Genomic DNA, 18857 nt, shown 5'->3' on the forward strand with positions numbered 1-18857 from the left:
ATGCAGCTGAGATAGGCTCCAGCACACCCCACGACCCCGAAAGGGACAAGCGGTAGAAAATGGATGGATTTCCACTTTTTTGAGTATCTTTTATGAAACATATACTTTTTCAATTTACTTCACTGCGTTTTAATCTGTTTTTCATATTAATTCATTGCGGTATTACTAATTAGGGGCGTAGCACCAATTTTTGCCCCCGATTTTTGTAATCAGCCAAACCTAAGCCTTGATAATAGTCTTTGTGATTTTTTTATGGCTTCATATAATTTGAAAATGTTTATCCTATTAAACTGTAAGTAGGTTAGATATAATAATTGAATATGATTTAAATCAAGAGTATAAGAGTCCTAATTCAGTGTTAATATTTGAGTGGGCCCGGTGCCCCTCTGTAGTGGAAAATTTAAGCCCTGCGGTAAAAAAAATAAAAAAAGATTAAGAAACACTGCCCTAAATAATTTGTTTTTGTTTTGAAAAAAAATTTGTTTATATAAAGTGGCCAAAATATTAAATTCAGATAATGACATAAGATTTCATTGATCATTATTCACTTAAATACAATTATTTGAATCTGTCAATAGATAATAGATAATATCATCAATAGGTAATATGAATCATAATATTACAACATTCTTAAAATGATTATATTATAATAAGTGCATCTCCCGGGAGTTAAGTCTCCCCCGGCCTTTCAAAACTAGTGACGCCACTGTTGTAACTTAAATCGAGGGTCTTTGAACACACCACAGTTATGGCCAATGGGATGCAAAAGTGAAACGTGTACATAACTTTATCATATGCGCTTATAGTTCCCCTGGACATCCACCCGTCTGTCGTGAGCGCAACAGATGATGCTCGGGATAGTTCATCCACAACATTTTTCTTCTCCTGCTCATAAAGATGTGGCACAAACTTATCGCTGAAGTGGGTGCGTTACGGGATGTCGTAAGGTGGCTCAAGCACGTTCAGCATGTGTTTAAAACCCTCGTTTTGCACAACCGAGTCTGCACCTATAAACACACCGATTAAATGGCGCGGGGCGTTGAAGCTCTTCCGTTACTCCGCTCGCCATGACCACGCTGTGTGTGGTCTGAACGTGCGACCAACTTGTTTTTTTTGTTTCATATATCAAACCGCGGATCACGTGTCTGCCGAACCGAAGACACGCACCCCCCATCCCCTCCCCACACCCACACCCACACAGAGCGCCTCTTTTCTTCTCTCCCGCTTGTGACACAGGAAGATTCAGAAGGACGACACCGCAACTCTCCAATAAAACACACTCAGATATTTTGTTTCTAGCCGATACTACATAAAAAATAACGTAAAATAACGCAGTAACGCATCATGTAGTAACGGTAACTGAGTTACTGAATATAAAAAATAACGCGTTAAATTACTAGTTACCGCCGAAACTACTTTGTAACGCCTTAGTCCCAACACTGCATACAACACACAAAGACAAAGATATAATTCCAAAGGGCCAATTTATTTCGGGCCAGAACAAATTGACAAAACTATTTTAAATAGCTGCAACATAACATACATAAGTAACAAACCGCATAATAACATGTCACAACATAGCTGTAAACCTGGCTGCACCCAACTAAGGCACACATGACATGATTATATGTCATGTCACTATATACCACAGATACTGCTATACACACGCCTAGCCAGGCGTTTTTTTCTCTCAAGGAATTGTGAAATAAAATCATGTCTTCAGGAGATCAACACTGTACTGAAGCCCAGAACACTCTATGCATTTCCTAAGTTTTAGTTTAGAGAAAAGGAAATATTGGCCTAGCCCACTAGGATCCCTCTTTATGTTTGTGAACTTTATAGTCTATACATTTAGAGTGATGTGATAATCAAACACTCTAGAAGTCTAGAATGAATTAGTACATAAAATAATTTACAGTGTGTGTGTACCTTCAGTGCTGAATGATGAGCAGAGGCAGAGTTTTGAGTGTTTTCTTTAGCTCGCTTTCCATGTTTATGTTCTCACTGTCCACTGTGTCCAGCTGCCTAAAAGCGGGTGACTCCACTGTAGAAATAGCCTGCATGTCTTCTAGCACATACGCTCCAATGGCTCTATCAATGTTGTCCTGGCTAGCAGTCCCTCCGTTAAAATCCAGCCGCTGTTGGAGGTGGAAGTGAAGTGTGTCTCTCTTTACTAGCTTTGTTGAAGCATGTTGCTTTTGTAGCTGTTTCAGCAGATTTGAATTGCTGTTTTGTGCAGTAGATGGGAAACACAACACAACTTACGAGACGGGACGGTATAGCTCGGTTGGTAGAGCGGCCGTGCCAGCAACTTGAGGGTTGCAGGTTCGATCCCCACTTCCGCCATCCTAGTCACTGCCGTTGTGTCCTTGGGAAAGACACTTTACCCACCTGCTCCCAGTGCCACCAATACTGGTTTAAATGTAACTTATATATTGGGTTTCACAATGTAAAGCGCTTCGAGTCACTTGAGAAAAAGCGCTATATAAATGTAATTCACTTCACTTCACACTAACTTACATTTAACTAAAATGTTCTTTTCTTTGTACTCGACAAAAGAATAGTGAGAATATCTCCATGTTAAGAAACTCAAATTCTGCTCCGCCATGATGTCTTGTAAAGCTTGAGCTTATCCCAGTTGACTGTGGGTGAAAGGCAGTCTTTACCCTTGGCTGCTCGGAACAGACATTAGGCTTCATTCACACCAAGACTAGGTTCAGTTAAAAGCAACAAAAAGTGTGATGTCCTCCCAAATTGGCAAGTTTGTTTGGTCACGTAGGAATGCTAAAATTTCAACCGTGATGTGCTACAAACAAACCGACAAACACTGCTAAAAGATGTTCTGTTTGGGTGAGTTGCGTGTGAGCACACAGACCAGAGTTCGAATGAGTTCAGAAATCAAAAGTTATTAAACGATAACGAAAATAATATCAATATGGCCACATAAACTCAGTACTTATTTGCAGATTGGCATAGTCAAACATGTCTGGTCAATCTTGTCAAAAGTTATTCGAAGTTATACAGTCAGTACTCGGAGAACAGGTTCTCGAACTGATCTCATGTACCTAAGCAGAGGAATGACAACACACCACATGTTTTGCCTACCTTGTATTGTTTGGTTCGAAGGTTCCTAGGATCGTTATAACTCCTAAATGGTCAGAGAGTAGCTTCTTTATGGAATGTCGGTGGTTCCATATGTTATCAAAGCGACAAACGTGCATACATCACACAGCCCTACGATGTCACGGAACCACCTATAGCTAAGTGATGTCACATAAGTTACTTCATTAGCGCTAATGACACAAGCCCTTTCATCCACAACCAATGCATCTGAAAGCCACTGTTGATCCTTGGCAGAGTATTGTGCCTCTGAACCCCCTTCTTCGGAGTTTCCGGCTTCTACAAATTGTAACGTTTTCTGTGCAAAACAAACATAATTCGAAATGGATTCTAGGAATGTGTTGCCGTACGGCATCAGGAGCCAGCTCGAGTGTATTTCCCGCGCGGTGCTGCTCTCACAGCCAGGTGACATCCCTGGATTCTTAGAGGTACATTTAGCCCAAATGAAACAATCCGCAGGAGAGGATTTGACTGATCTTAAAGAGGTTGCCTTTCGGTATCAAGAGCAATGGGGTAAGTGACAATGATTTGTAGATGTTATTAAAGTCAACGAAAAACCAGATAATTTGTTCAGTATGTAAATGTACTAGATATCTGTTCAAAAATGTGGATCAATACAGCCAGTTCCAATCATTATTTATTGGTTACATTGAATTTGAGCTTGAAAACCACCTAAATCCTTCTTTGTTGCTAAGTTGCGCAAAAGGTTTGAATATTTTAAGCCGATAGAAGCTAAGTCAAAGATGTTATGCAATGCCCCGTATGCCCACATGCCTAGTATGATGATTATCTATTGTCCTTTGTAGAGAACGACTTCCTGGTACGGATCAGCAAACGAGGACAAATGGGAGAAACAGCAACCGTGAGATTGTCTACGTCGTCTGTCGCCCTTTCCAAATCATTGACCTTGTTTGAGGCTGACAATCTATCAATACCACTGTCAGTGCCGTATGAAGAGATTCCCCTATCTGCAACCGTAGACACTTATGGATCAGTACCGAGAAAAAAGTCCCAACAAGCGTTGCCAGTCAGGATTCCCAGCCAAAAGGAGACAAAGCCAGTTAAAAAGACTACAGTGGCCGTCCAGACTCAACTGCCGTACAAAGCTCCTTCACAGGGGACACAAATAAGAGTGTGCAGTGAATACACAAAAGATGAGAGGAAAGGGCTGCACACCCTTAAACACCCCCAACCTACGCTCTCACCCAACTCCCAGAAAACCTCTCTACATAAGAAGTCGAGGGGGAAAAAGTCCAAAATAATGAGTGACAGTTTCAATTGCTCGCTGGAGGATTGCTTGTATCATAAACCCAAAGATCAGTCTGATCAGGACAAGAAATTGGAGGGAGTCCAAACCACCACAGTGCCAACAGTCCATAGGTATCGGGGTGTTAAAAAACCAGAGGTAGGGCCTGGATCTGAGATACGGGTCCCATATAGACCCAAGGGAGGAATGATTTTTGATCCAGAACTCTTGCCACAGAGTCCTAAAGTATAGTGCTGGACTATTAATACTGTATACGTTTAATGGTATTTTCCTCAAATGAAATCACCTTTTCATATAGGTGGATTTTTTTTTGATCAAACAAAGGAGTGAGAACAAACTCAATGTGGAACTGCACAAATTCGAAAGACAAAAAAAGAATGAGTTGGAACAGTGGAATATAGGGAAACCAGTGCCAGTCATGGAGTTAAAGGTTCTGTATCGAACAACTTCGATGGGATTATTGAAATGACAAGACTTGAACTGTGTCTGGCTCAGGTCACAGATCCACCAAAACAGATGGAAGTTTGAGAAAATAGTACAGGTCCCACAATCAACAAACTTCTGCTGTCGAAGCTAGTATGGTGTAAAAGTTTTTACATTGGTTTGGCCATCTTTATGTCTGTACAAACTTGTGTATGCGGTTATTGTGGCGGATTTTAAATTGCATTGTGTAGGTCAGTCGTGTCAAACATGACAAAAATGATATATTTTTGTTAATGAAACTGCTGAAAACTTGGAAAATAATTGTCCTGTTTCCACCAATTGAGTTTATTCTAAATAATTTTTTGTATCTGAACAATGTATTCTTGTTTTATTACTTGTATTACTTAATTTACTGAACACTGTACAAGCTACGTATTGTATTTTTTCAAATATTGCTTGTTTAATTTTCAACGCTTTTCTTTTCAAAAACGTAAATTTAAAATGAAACATTTTTGCCAAAAAAAAAAGTTGTTTCAGCATGTAAAAAATAATGTGAAGGAATTATCAGTGACAGGGGTAGGATTAAAGATCTGCTTGTTCATACTTCTTTTTGAACATGTTGAATTCTGTAAATGTAAACCACGGAAATAAATAAACCATACTATACCATATGGTATGGTTCAGTTGGGTACTGTTTTTTATAATTTTTTCGTAAAAGGTCTCTATCCAAAATGTACATTTTTATTAAGGTGTCAGACACTGCTGTCTATTGACTGGTTGACAAGGATTGTCACCTCTGGGTTGAAGAGGACATGTCGTTTCCTTTATATTTGTTTTATTCGTTAGCAGAATTTTTCACCGCTTTGAAGTCTCACTATGTAGCTGTTGCAGCTATTGCCATCCCAACCACACCTCCCGCTGTGGAGACACAGGTAAGATCCACCTGCTCAGTAGAATTGAGACTATAGATGCTAGGTAAGTTCTACAATGACAACATACAGCCCTGTGATGCCACATAACCTCATAGCTGGGCGATGTCACACATAATGACATAATGCCTTACATCCATCGAGGAATGCATTTGAAAGCAATTGTTGATGTCTGACACAGTCTTTGTGTCTCTTTACAACAGGAGGTTCAGAGTGATCATGTTCTGCAAACTTCAACCAACAAGCACACAGAGGGTTTTGTAAAAGAAGTAACCATTATTATTTTCTAGAATGGATTCCAAGAATCCGTTATCATATGGCGTTAAAAGTCTTATTGAATGCACATCCAGGACAACAATACTTTCCCAGCCTGAAGACATCCCAAAATGTTTAGAGACACATTTAACCCAAATGACACAGTTTGGGGGGACGGATTTGACCGACAACGAGGTTGCCTTTCGGTATCAAGAGCAATGGGGTGAGTCAATAGTGATGTTTGCTCGTGATAGTAGTAATGACATAGAGCTAAATGGGTAACACATGAGATGTAAACACAGACGAATACATTATGATATCTCGTTATTTACATATCACCTAAAACACGCCCAATGACAACACAGAAGTGAACAATAAAGTTATTAATTACACATTCCGGTGTAGAGAATGGTTTGAATGCCGATACTCCATTGTTTTAATTTTCTCTAAATCAACATGTAATATTTAGAACATATTTAATATTTGCTTTTGCTGTGCTTTTCACTTACTACTCGTGTTTTTTATTCACCTCAGGGTTGTTTTTATTTATTTTTTTAAATAGTTCAAGTAATTATTTCATAGATTGGCGTATTTTGCAGTGACACTGTATTGGATCTGTCTGTTTAAAAAAGAAAGAAGGTACTGATTAGGGATGGGTACTGTTCTCATTTGAACCGATGCGGTACCAATTCCCTATTTGGGAATTGAATTTTTCGTACTTTTGTGTATGTTAATATATATTAATTGTTTTTGGTAATAAAATCTCATTTTTAATTGCAATATTTAAAAGTTTGCTGATTATGATAACTCCTGTCCAGTTGTTATGTTGTTTTATCATCATATAATAATTTGTAAGTATGACATTAATTTGCAAGTCCTAGATGTTAGATGGCAATAGTGTATAGTTTATGGTGTTTTTTTATGGTGCCCCCTAAAAAGTGGTACTACTATAAGTACTTTACTTATTTTACTACGCACCAGCTGTTTAATTGTAACGTGCATCTTAGTTGTAGTTTTCATTAACAAATTTGGAGATGTTGGAATTGCCATATGAAATGTGAAGCCTTACTTTCCTTACATTGGACCGGTTTTTGAGTCAATTACTTTGTTAACATTGACAATTGCAACGTCACGTCGAGGTAGTTTGGCCGATTCCTCTCTCAGTGCTGCTGGAGTGATCGCCAAGTGCAAAGAGCCGGCTAAAAGGCAGCAAAGGGTGTGACGTCACCCGTAACGCAGTTACTTTTAATATGACACCATTGGATTTTACCTGAATTGGTGCCCAGTAAGACCGTCGGGATTCCGTCTGTGCCAAAAAAGTACCGGATTTCGTACCCATCCCTAGTATTGATTGGATTTATATATACCGACTTTCTAGACACCCAAAGGGCTTTACACTGAGAACCCATTATTTCATTCACTCCACAGTAACACACTGATGGTGGTAAGCTACATGTGTTGCCACAGCTGCCCTGGGGTAGACTGACAGAAACGTGGCTGCCGATTCACGACAACGGCCTCTCCGACCAGAACCATATATTTGTTCACATTTATACACCAGTGCGGGCTGCACTGGAAGCAAGGTGGGTACAGTGTCTTGCCCAAGGACACGACCGTAGTGACTGGGATGTAGGAAGCTGGGTTTGGGTGAAGGTGCTTAGACACAAGTACTAGATTAATATAGCTTTTCAAAATGATTAGTTGCATCAGTCTTACAATAATGGTTCCAATTTGCACATCATTAGGTACAGCAAAAAAAGCTTTCCTCTAGCTGAAAACCTAATTAAACAATGTCTAATATACTGTATCTAAAAGAAGAGACCCATGTACCACTAAAAAAACATTTCAATCAATCAATCAATAAAGTTTATTTGTATAGCCCTTAATCACAAGTGTCTCAAAGGGCTGCACAAGCCACACTGACATCCTTGGCTCAGATCCCACATCAGGGCAAGAAAAAACTCAACCCAATGGTCACAATGAGAAACCTCGGAGGGGACCGCAGATGTACTGGAGTCCGAATAGAAAACGCTCTATAGCCTGCAGATTTTTTGGGGGCTCTGGGAATCACTAATAAGCCGGAGTTCTTAGGACGCAGATTTCTGACCGGGACATATGGTACAATACAATCAGCAAAATAGGATGGAGCTAGACCGTTTAGTATTTTATACGTACTGTAAGTAATAAAACCTTAAAGTCGCATCTTAAGTGCACAGGAAGCCAGTGCAGGTGAGCCAGTATAGACGTAATATGATCAAACTTTTTTGTTCTGGTCAAAAGTCTAGCAGCCGCCTTTTGTACCAACTGTAATCTTTTAATGATAAACACAGGGAGACACGAAAATAATACGTTACAGTAATCAAGACGAGACGTAGCGAATGCATGAATAATGATCTCAGCGTCAGTGGTGGACAAAATGCAACGAATGTTTGCGATTTTATGAAAGAAGGCTGTTTTAGTAACACTCTTAATGTGTGACTGAAGTGATCGAGTTGGGTCGAAGGTAATACCGAGATTCTTTACAGATGTAATTATTTAATTGACAAATGTAAAGGTGGTTTTATTAAATAGGTGCCGGTGTTTAGCAAGACCGATAATCAGCATTTCAGTTTTCTTTGCGTAGAGTTGCAAAAAGTTAGTGGACATCCATTGTTTAATTTAATTTCGACACGCCTCCATGTGACTACAATCTGGCGTGTTGGTCAGCCTTAGGGGCATGTAGAGTTGGGTGTCATCAGCATAACAGTGAAAGCTAACACCGTATTTGCGTATGATGTCACCTAGTGGCAGGATGTAGATGCTGAAGAGTGCAGGGCCAAGAACCGAACCCTGTGGAACTCCGCACGTAACCTTAACATACTCCGAGGTCACATTGTTATGGGAAATTTTAAGTGGCTTTTTTCAAAACAACAAAAGACCAAAGTGTTGCTGACACTGACTGGCTACTCATATTCTATTGTATGTCTTTCCTATCATTTCAACTAGACAACTGTGTAACTTTTGTTGAATTATTTTGGGTATATCTTGCAAAAAAACACACCTTTATAACATCACTTGCCCTCACGGGTAACCAGTCATGTTTCTGTGCTAAACTTTATTATATATGCATTTCTAATATACTTGTTTCTTCTTTTGCAGAGTTTGACTTCCTGAGACAAATCAACATAAGGCAAGACGCTCAAGAAAGGACAGTGGAGAATTTATCCACATCCACTATCCAAGGTCCTTCCACCTCAACCTCCGTGTCAGTTTTTGAGAGCAATACCAAAGTAACATCTGCACCAGGAGAATCGCCACGAACATTGAAAACGAGTACAATATCTGGCACAGAGGGCATAACTGAATCAGTGCCTTTGCCACAATCTCATGGAGAGATCAGTGTATCTAATACATATGACCAACCAGAATCAGCAACAGTAGGCAATCAATCGCCACTATCCACTCAGTCAAGATCATCCTCTGTATCAGTACCTGTCAGCAAAATAGGGGAAATGGAAAGTCCACTTTCATTTTACCAATCAAATGGTCAGAACCAGGTATCTCATGCAGAATATATGCCTGGATCAGTGGTATCACCAAGTGTAGAGATTCCTTCATCTGATGCAGAAGTCATAACTAAACCAGTACCACGTACTGAAGACATATCCGCACAAGTACTAACTACTGGTGCAGACTTGACCAAGATCCATGAAATACAAAAAACAGTAGGCAATGAATTGCCACTATCTACGCCATCAAGATCATCCACTGTACAAGTCACTGTCAGCAAAATGGAGGAAATAACAAGTCCATGTTCATTGTACTCATCAAAAGATGAGGTCAATGTAACTAATGCAGAAGTTATACCTGGATCAGTGGTATCACCATGTGTAAAGATTCCTTCATCTGATACTGAAAACAAAGCTAAACCAGTACCAAGTACAGAAGACATATCCACGCCAGTGCTAACTCCCTGTGCAGATTTGACCAGCATCAGTGAAAGACATGATACAGCTGGCAATGAAACAACGATATCCACTCAATCAAAAGAATCCACTCTATCGGTCACGGTCAGCAAAATGGGGGAAAAGTCAAGTCCACTTTCATTGTACCATTCACATGGCGAGGTCCATATAGCTCATGCAGAAGATCTGCCTGAATCAGTAGTATCATCATGTGTTGGGATTCCTTCCTCTGGTAATGAAGACCTCTCTAAACCAGTACCAAGTACAGAAGTCTTACCAACACCGGTACCAACTACCTGTGCAGACTTGACCAAGATCCATGAAAGACAAGAAACAGTAGGCAATGAATCGCCAATATCCGCTCTATCAAGAGCATCCACTGTATCAGTTAATGTCAGCAAAATGGCTGAAATGGCAAGTCCACTTTCATCGTACCAATCACATGATGAGATCAATATATCTCATGCAGAAGACACGCCTAGATCAGTGGTATCACCATGCGTAAAAATTCCTTCGTCTGATATAGAAGATATATCTAAACCAGTACCAAGTACAGAAGACATATTTGGTTTAAGTTCCATTACAGAAAATAAATCTTCAATTAAAAAAGGGTCCGACATCATTATCAAGATCAACACAAGACAAGAAAACCAAGACACATCCAGATCTGAATCCCCTATGTCTGCTGTCTCAAATGCATCCACTCTATCGGTCATTGTGAGTGTAACAGAGGAAATATCAGGTCCAGCAACATTACCGCAATCACATGGACAGATCTCTGTGTCTGATATTCAGGGCATGCATGAACCAGTGAAAAACATGTCCACATTAGTGCCAATTAGAGAAAACATAGGTACTCAATATTCAGGTAACTCTGATGAAAGTCCAGAAACTCAATCAGAGACAGGAAAGAATATGTTGCATGCAGAGATTCATGCATCTGATACAGAAGACAGATCTGGACAGGCAATGCCGGATTCACAAGAAGAGATCCATGTGTCTGAAACCGAGAACCTCCCTGGACCAGAGTCTTTGTCGCCATTACTTGGACAAGACAAATTTGAACCATCGGCACATAAATGTGAAGAGATACAAAATACAGCCGTATCCCGCGTGGGATTTACAGAAGATACATCAACTCCGCTGTCAAGTACAGTAGAATTTGACTTTTCAATTAAAATAAACAAAAGACCAACAACAGCAGACAACTCTCCTTTATCTGCTGCCTCAAGTGCACCTGCTGTATCACTTACTTTGAACATAATGGGGGAAATATCAGGTTCTGGGTCAGTGCTGCAATCACATGGAGAAATCACAACTGGACCAATGCTTTTACCACAGGAAGACATTTGTTCAGTTGAAGCTGCTACCCAATCTGAACCAGTGCCAAATGCAGAGATAATTAAATTGCTAACACCATCACATGGAGAGGATCTATATGGATCAGTGGCAATTACAGAGGATGGACAAGTAAAGGAAAATTATGACTTAGGACCATTGTCAATGCCAAGATCACAGGAAGGGATTGCTGTATTTGATGCAAAAAGCCAATCTGCACCTGTGTCACTGCCTATAGAGTACACATGTGCGACATCATCATTGCCACAATCATCTCAAGAGATCTATATTTCAGGACCAGGTCAAAAACAAATTCAGATCAGGGAAATAGAAGACAAGTCTGTTGAACATGACTTGTCTATTAAGATCAACAAAAGACAAGAAATCAAACAAATACAAGGGGAGGATTCCCCTATGCCTGCAAGTACATCAATTGTATCAGTTACATTGAACAAAACAGAGGAACTATTAGGAACACGGTCAATTATGCCATCAAAGGAAGATATCCATGTATCTGATACACAGGCCACCTGCAGACCAGAACCATCACTACATGCATACATGGACAAAGAAGATATAGTTGATAATGACGTTTCGATCAAGATCAACAAAAGACAAGAACCCCAAGAAACATTTGGAGCGGAATCTCCATTACCCAGTGTATCAAGTTCCTCCACTTTATCAGTCACTGTGAGCAAAACTGAAGAAATATCAGGGGCACAGTCACATGAAGAAATCTATGTATCTGATATAGACAATAAGGGTAGACTCAGGGCCTCGCAACGTGAGGGGATTGTTTTCCCTGATATAAAAGATACATATCAACCAGTGGCCAATAGAGAGGACATACCGGGACATGTGCAAATTGTAGAAGACATCTGCACTCCAATGACTTGTCTAGAGTCAGATATTGTCATTAAAATCAACAAAAGACAAGAAAACCAAGAAGCAACAGGACAGGAAACCCCTATGTCCAATATAAGTTCATCCACTGTATCAATCACTGTTAGTAAAACAGAGGGACCACAATCACACGAGGAGATCCATATATCTGATACAGACAGCATACCTAGAGTAGTGACATCATCGCATGAAAAGATTATTTCATTAGATAAAGAAGATATATCAGGTTCAGTGCCACAACCACATCCAGGAAACAGAGCCGAACCAGTCCCAAGTGCAGACGTATCCACTCCAGTAGTAAATACCTATGTGGAGTCTGACATCCTTATAAAGGTAAATAAAACACAAGAAACCCAGGAATCTCCCTCCACTATATCAAGTTCATCAATTGTATCACTTGTTGTCAGCAAAACAGAAGAAATATCAGAACCAGCCTCATTGCCACATTCACAAGGAAACATCAATGTGTCCGATACGCCGAACACACCAAGACCATCACATGGAGAAACACCTTTATCTGTTCCAGTTGGTGTATCAGAACGAGTACAAACCGCAGATAATATATCCAGACCAGTGCCAAATACAAAGGACATACCTACCCCAGTGCAACCCCCACACGGAGAAACTGTTACGCCTGATGCAGTAGATATATATGATGAAGTGCCAACTACCTCTGTAGAGTATGACCTTTCAATAAAAATCAACCAAAGGTCAGAGACACAAGAAACTGTTGCAGTGGTAGAGTCTCCATCATACACTGTATCTAGTTCATTCACATTATCTGTCACCAGAGGAGCAGAGGAAATGCCAAGACCAACGCCATATACTTGTGTAGAATATGACTTCATGATAAAAATTGACCAATCAGAAACTACAGCAGAGGACTATCCTATATCCACCCTGTCAAGTTCATCCATGATATCAGTCAGTGTTAGCAATACTGAGGACATACCAAGACCTATGCCACTGCGACATTTACATCAAGAGGTCCAGGTACCTGATGTGAGTGCTGGACCAATTATAGAGGAAGTACCTGAACCAGAGCCATCACCACGCAAAGAAAGTCCTGTGCCTGAGCCTATACCAGAGCCAGAAGTGGAGCCTCCTGTTTCTGATACAGAAGACCTATCCATAAAGGAAGAGAGTAGCTCATCCGATTCAGAGCCTATGGAGGACATACCAGTGCTGTCACCACACGGAGAGATCGCTGTGTCTGACTCAGAATCGTCGCTCAACAATGAAATTGCTGAGTCTGATGATGAAACAGAGGAGCCATCACCAGAGCCCATCGAAGATATAGAAGACTCAGAGGAAGAACCAGTTATATCACCTTTCCAAGATTTTAGCCCAGTGCCCATTATAGAGGAATTATCGGAATCATCACCATCACCAGACATTGAACCTGAGATTATAGAACCAGAGGAACCACCATACAAAGATGCCGCCACATCAACTTCACTGCCAGATCTAGATGATACTGGCGACGAATTGCCAATGACACCGCCACCTGAAGAAATACCACAGCCCCCACAAGAGTCCCTTTTACCTCCTCCTATTCCGGATTCCAAACCAAAGGTCTCAATCAAGGAGCCCGCAAAACAGCTACGACTCCCTCCTATCCCAAAAAAAGATGCTGTACCAAAGAAAGAGGAGAAAAAAAAACCACTCCAGTCAAAGCCAAAGGTGGTGCTCCCACCTATACCTGTCAAAGCTGCTTCTCAAAAAACAGTAAAAGTCAAAACGAAAGCGATACAGACCAATTTAATGCCAAAGCCACAGTCTGTTACACGAAGACCAGAAAAGCTACTCCCACCTATTCCTCAGAAAAGTGCGAAATCAAAGACTGTTCGTAGTGAATTATCAAAGGAGGAGCACAAGGGACTACAGACCCACAAACAAAGAATGCTTCCACCTATCACGCACAGATTATCACAAAAACCAAGGGCAAAAGTCATGCATCACAAACCCAAACCTCCAGAAAAGAAATTAGAATCAAGTCGGTATCCCAATATAAAAAAATCTGATTTCAATGAAGTACGCGCTCCATACAGGCCGAGAGGAGGAATGATTGTTGACCGAGAACTGATGCCACTGCGATGTAAGGGAGACACAGACAAAAGCATATTGGACTTTGGTGGTCGCAGGAAAGCAAATTTGTCAGAGATGAAAAGGACAATCAGGTTCGCACAAGACTCTCTTGAGTCATCTACAGTTCTATGCCCAAACTGTGGGCATAATGCCTCTTTAATTAAATGCAAGCATAAGGCATTAAGATATGAAACTTGGGGTTCATTCTCAGGGACCTAATATTGAATGATCCACTTTGCTCTCATAGACCAAAACTAGACAAATGTGCAAGATGAGGCCTATTGGCCACGAGCACTACCTGGTCAGCAGACTTCAGGTTAACAGGCTGGGGCCCGGTGCACCGCGATGTGTGGTAGTGTGATGACAATTCCTTATCGAGAGGGAGAGTATGCTGCGTTTCACCACCTCCAGTCTCCAATCAGTTGGAGTGATACTCAAGTCTTGTATCTTGGTGTCCATCTGCATAACTGGAATGCTCAACACCAAGAATATCTCCCAGGGCTGGCTTGAGCCCTTTAAATGTGTGCAATTAATAGATAGACGCAAGCACCATCTTTGATGGTTTGGCAGGCTGCGATGGACGCATCACAGCTACAGATGCTAACAGACTGAACGCGATCAAAAAGGTCGAGTACGTGGTTGGGATTGAGCGCAACCACAGATTTATTTAACCTCACTGTGTCAGTGAACTATACAGAAGGTGATTACTATCAAATACCTTTAGATTTTATTTTCACATAGCTACCTCCAACAGGACCGCAATTACCTGGACTACATAAAGTCCCTATATTTTTGTACGTAAACATTGCACATTGCCATGTGTATTGTGACTGTTTTTTATACTGCCTTTTTTTTTTATGAAAAATTTTACCTTTTGGGGCTTTTAAAAATGTTGTGGTGCTTTGGAATTTAAATGTGATAGCATATATTTTTGCATTATTCTTTCTTGTTTGTATGACTACAGTTCCATTGAGGGGAAAAAAATGCTTTTCCAGACGGAAAGAAAATTAAAACACGGAATGTGTTGTGTCAGTGTTTTGTGCCTTGTTATATTATTCCATGGAGGTGGTTGTATTATAAATCAACCTATTACAATCACACCTATTTTAGATGGTAGTTAATTGATGAGCAAAACCAAAATAACATTCAGCTGACATTAAATTAGTTGCAGCAATGTTCCACATAGGCATGAGATATTTTATTTCAGTGTGTCTTTGTTTCTTGTGACGTCAAGTGCGTAACTGCATGACAACTGATTGAAGCAAAAGTCATATTTATTCCTGCCCCACAATTTGCGAATTACTTGACTAAACTATCAATATAGGATGAGTGCTGTTGTGTGAGGAAAAAAGACAAGCCACGAAACCCTTTATCAGCAGTCTTTACAAGGCGATGTCAAACTCTGTTTTAAAAAAATCTGAATAATCACAGGGTTGCTGTAGAATCATTTTAAATACTTCTAAATATAATTAATAATTTTAGGGGTTAGTGCGTCTGCCTCACAATACGAAGGTCCTGAGTAGTCGTGAGTTCAATCCCGGCCTCTGGATCTTTCTGTGTGGAGTTTGCATGTTCTCCCCGTGACTGCGTGGGTTCTCTCCGGGTACTCCGGCTTCCTCCCACCTCCAAAAACATGCACCTGGGTATAGGTTGATTGGCAACACTAAATTGGCCCTAGTGTGTGAATGTGAGTGTGAATGTTGTCTGTCTATCTGTGTTGGCCCTGCGATGAGGTGGCGACTTGTCCAGTGTGTACCCCGCCTGCCGCCCGATTGTAGCTGAGATAGGCTCCAGCGCCCCCCGCGACCCCGAAGGGAAGAAGCGGTAGAAAATGGATGGATGAGTCATATTAATGGTGTTTTATTTTGCATAAGTAAAGGGTCAAGAAAAGGGGATTATATATATATGCACTTAACATGTCTTATAAACACCTTTAGTATATCAAGTTCATAACAAAAACGCTGTCTATTTTTTCACAAAATGTATAGGATTGGATAGGATAGACTTATTTATCCCACAATGGGGAAATTAGATTGTTGCATTGGAGGATTTCACATACAGTAACAGAAGTAAAAATAGTAATACATACTACATATTGCTCACTAATATGTATAGATAGAAGATAAAATACAACAAAAAAAAAACTAAAATCGGTATTGCACACCACAAAAAAACTCAGTTATCACATAAGTGATAACTGACTTATGGCTGTGGGTAGAAAGGACTTGCGATAGCGCTCTTTCTTGCACTGTGGATCTAACATTCCAATGCTGAATTACTCATGTGAACTTGTTACTCTTTTTGTGTTAATTGGATTTTTTAAGCCGCATTTGTGGACAACGTTTAATGTCACTCGACTGTTATGTTTTCCTGTTGTATAATTTCCCATTCATCATGAGGGCTTCAGTTGTTTGGTTCTGCAGGTTGTCACTACCAGATCAACTGCCCATCTGCGCATGCACGACGGTAATAATACTTGAACAAGCTGCTCGACATGCATTGCCAATTTGCCACAGATACTCTGATTTAGACATCAAACTAGTGTGTGAATGTGAGTGTGAATGTTGTCTGTCTATCTGTGTTGGCCCTGCGATGAGGTGGTGACTTGTCCAGGGTGTACCCCGCCTTCCGCCCGAATGCAGCTGAGATAGGCTCGCGCAACCCCCGCGACCCTGAGAGGGACAAGTGGTAGAAAATGGATGGATGAATGAACGTTTCAGGGATTTTGAGTCATTCTGCCCTGCAGATGCGTTAATTGCATGAACGTTTTTCAACAGATTAAGAACGAAGGATTACTATCCATTAAAACAACCAAACACTTTCAAACTTCTCCACAAACAAGTTTTTTTTCTGTGTACTATAGAGATGGTCCCATCTATTAATTCCAATGCTGATTTGCAGTAATGCAAACGCTGTATCGATCCGTTGTGGTGAAGGAGCTGAGCCGGAAGGCAAAGCTCTCAATTTACCGGTCGATCTACGTTCCCATCCTCACCTATGGTCATGAGCTTTGGGTTATGACCAAAAGGACAAGATCACGGGTACAAGCGGCCGAAATGAGTTTCCTGCGCCGGGTGGTCCTTAGAGATAGGGTGAGAAGCTCTGTCATCCGGGAGGAGCTCAAAGTAAAGCCGCTCCTCCACATCGAGAGGAGCCAGATGAAGTTGTTTGGGCATCTGGTCAGGATTAGGGATGTACGATAATGGCTTTTTGCCGATATCCGATATTCCGATATTGTCCAACTCTTAATTACCGATACCGATACAAACCGATACCGATACATACGGTTGTGGAATTAACACATTATTATGCCTAATTTGGACAACCAGGTATGGTGAAGATAAGGTCCTTTTTTAAAAAAATAATAGAATAAGATAAATAAATTAAAAACATTTTCTTGGATAAAAAAGAAAGTAAAACAATATAAAAACAGTTACATAGAAACTAGTAATTAATGAAAATGAGTCAAATTAACTGTTAAAGGTTAGTACTATTAGTGGACCAGCAGCCCGCACAATCATGTGTGCTTACGGACTGTATCCCTTGCAGACTGTATTGATATATATTGATATATAATGTAGGAACCAGAATATTAATAACAGAAAGAAACAACCCTTTTGTGTGAATGAGTGTGAATGGGGGAGGGAGGTTTTTTGGGTTGGTGCACTAATTGTAAGTGTATCTTGTGTTTTTTATGTTCATTTAATAAAAAAAAACAAAAAAAAACCGATACCGATAATAAAAAATAATTTCCGATATTACATTTTAAAGCATTTATCGGCCGATAATTATCGGACATCTCTTGTCAGGATGCAACTCGAACGCCTCCCTAGGGAGGTGTTTAGGGCACGTCCAACCGGTAGGAGGCCACGGGTAAGACCCAGGACACGTTGGGAAGACTATGTCTCCCGGCTGGCCTGGGAACGCCTCGGGATCCCCCGGGAGGAGCTGGACGAACTGGCTGGAGAGAGGGAAGTCTGGGCTTTTCTGCTTAGGCTGCTGCCCCCGCGACCCGACCTCTGATAAGCGGAGGAAAATGGATGGATGGATGGATGGATGGATGGGGATGGTGTGGCGCTGTTGGGAGAGTGGCCGTGCCAGCAACCTGAGGGTTCCTGGTCCGGTCCCCACCTTCTACCAACCTCGTCACGTCCGTTGTGTCCTTGAGCAAGACACTTCACCCTTGCTCCTGATGGGTCGTGGTTTAGCACCTTGCATGGCAGCTCCCGCCATCAGTGTGTGAATGTGTGAATGTGGAAATAGTGTCACAGCGCTTTGAGTACCTTGAAGGTAGAACAGCGCTATACAAGTATAACCCAATTTGCAGTACAGTATTTTTTAACATGGTGGTCATGAAAATGCTATTTTTGTCCTGACTTTAGAATAACATGTGGTATCGAGATACCGCTCATTAGAAAATGTGGAAGTTCAGCATGTCAACCTCAGACATTTTAAATATTTTCTTGTATAGCATCTGATTATTAAGGTACTATAATGTTGTTAAAAGTAGATTTAAGTCTTTATGTTCGTTTTGATTACATACAATACTCAAAACGATTTAGAAAGATGCCACCCATATTGATTCTGCTG

At 40.7% G+C, this 18857-nt stretch overlaps 2 protein-coding genes across 2 annotated transcripts; both read left to right on the forward strand.

The window, feature by feature from the left end:
• Positions 1 to 241: 241 nt before the first annotated feature.
• LOC133654277 (uncharacterized) lies at positions 242 to 5457 on the forward strand. Its single transcript, XM_062054522.1, has 2 exons — positions 242 to 3633; positions 3927 to 5457. The coding sequence occupies exons 1-2, from the start codon at positions 3444 to 3446 to the stop codon at positions 4616 to 4618; spliced, it is 882 nt and encodes a 293-aa protein (XP_061910506.1). The 5' UTR covers positions 242 to 3443; the 3' UTR covers positions 4619 to 5457.
• Positions 5458 to 7480: 2023 nt separating this feature from the next.
• LOC133654274 (titin-like) lies at positions 7481 to 15236 on the forward strand. The gene is made up of 2 exons (XM_062054513.1): positions 7481 to 7577; positions 9133 to 15236. The coding sequence occupies exon 2, from the start codon at positions 9486 to 9488 to the stop codon at positions 14484 to 14486; it is 5001 nt and encodes a 1666-aa protein (XP_061910497.1). The 5' UTR covers positions 7481 to 7577; positions 9133 to 9485; the 3' UTR covers positions 14487 to 15236.
• Positions 15237 to 18857: the final 3621 nt, after the last annotated feature.

This window comes from Entelurus aequoreus, linkage group LG07, assembly GCF_033978785.1.
Source record: "Entelurus aequoreus isolate RoL-2023_Sb linkage group LG07, RoL_Eaeq_v1.1, whole genome shotgun sequence".
Classification (NCBI taxonomy): Eukaryota; Metazoa; Chordata; class Actinopteri; order Syngnathiformes; family Syngnathidae; genus Entelurus; species Entelurus aequoreus.

Coding starts and splice junctions, on each gene's coding strand:
- LOC133654277 (XM_062054522.1), top strand. CDS start 3,444: ATGGATTCTAGGAATGTGTTGCCGTACGGCATCAGGAGCCAGCTCGAG. Junction 3,634..3,926: donor TCGGTATCAAGAGCAATGGG/GTAAGTGACAAT, acceptor TGTCCTTTGTAG/AGAACGACTTCCTGGTACGG.
- LOC133654274 (XM_062054513.1), top strand. CDS start 9,486: ATGGAAAGTCCACTTTCATTTTACCAATCAAATGGTCAGAACCAGGTA.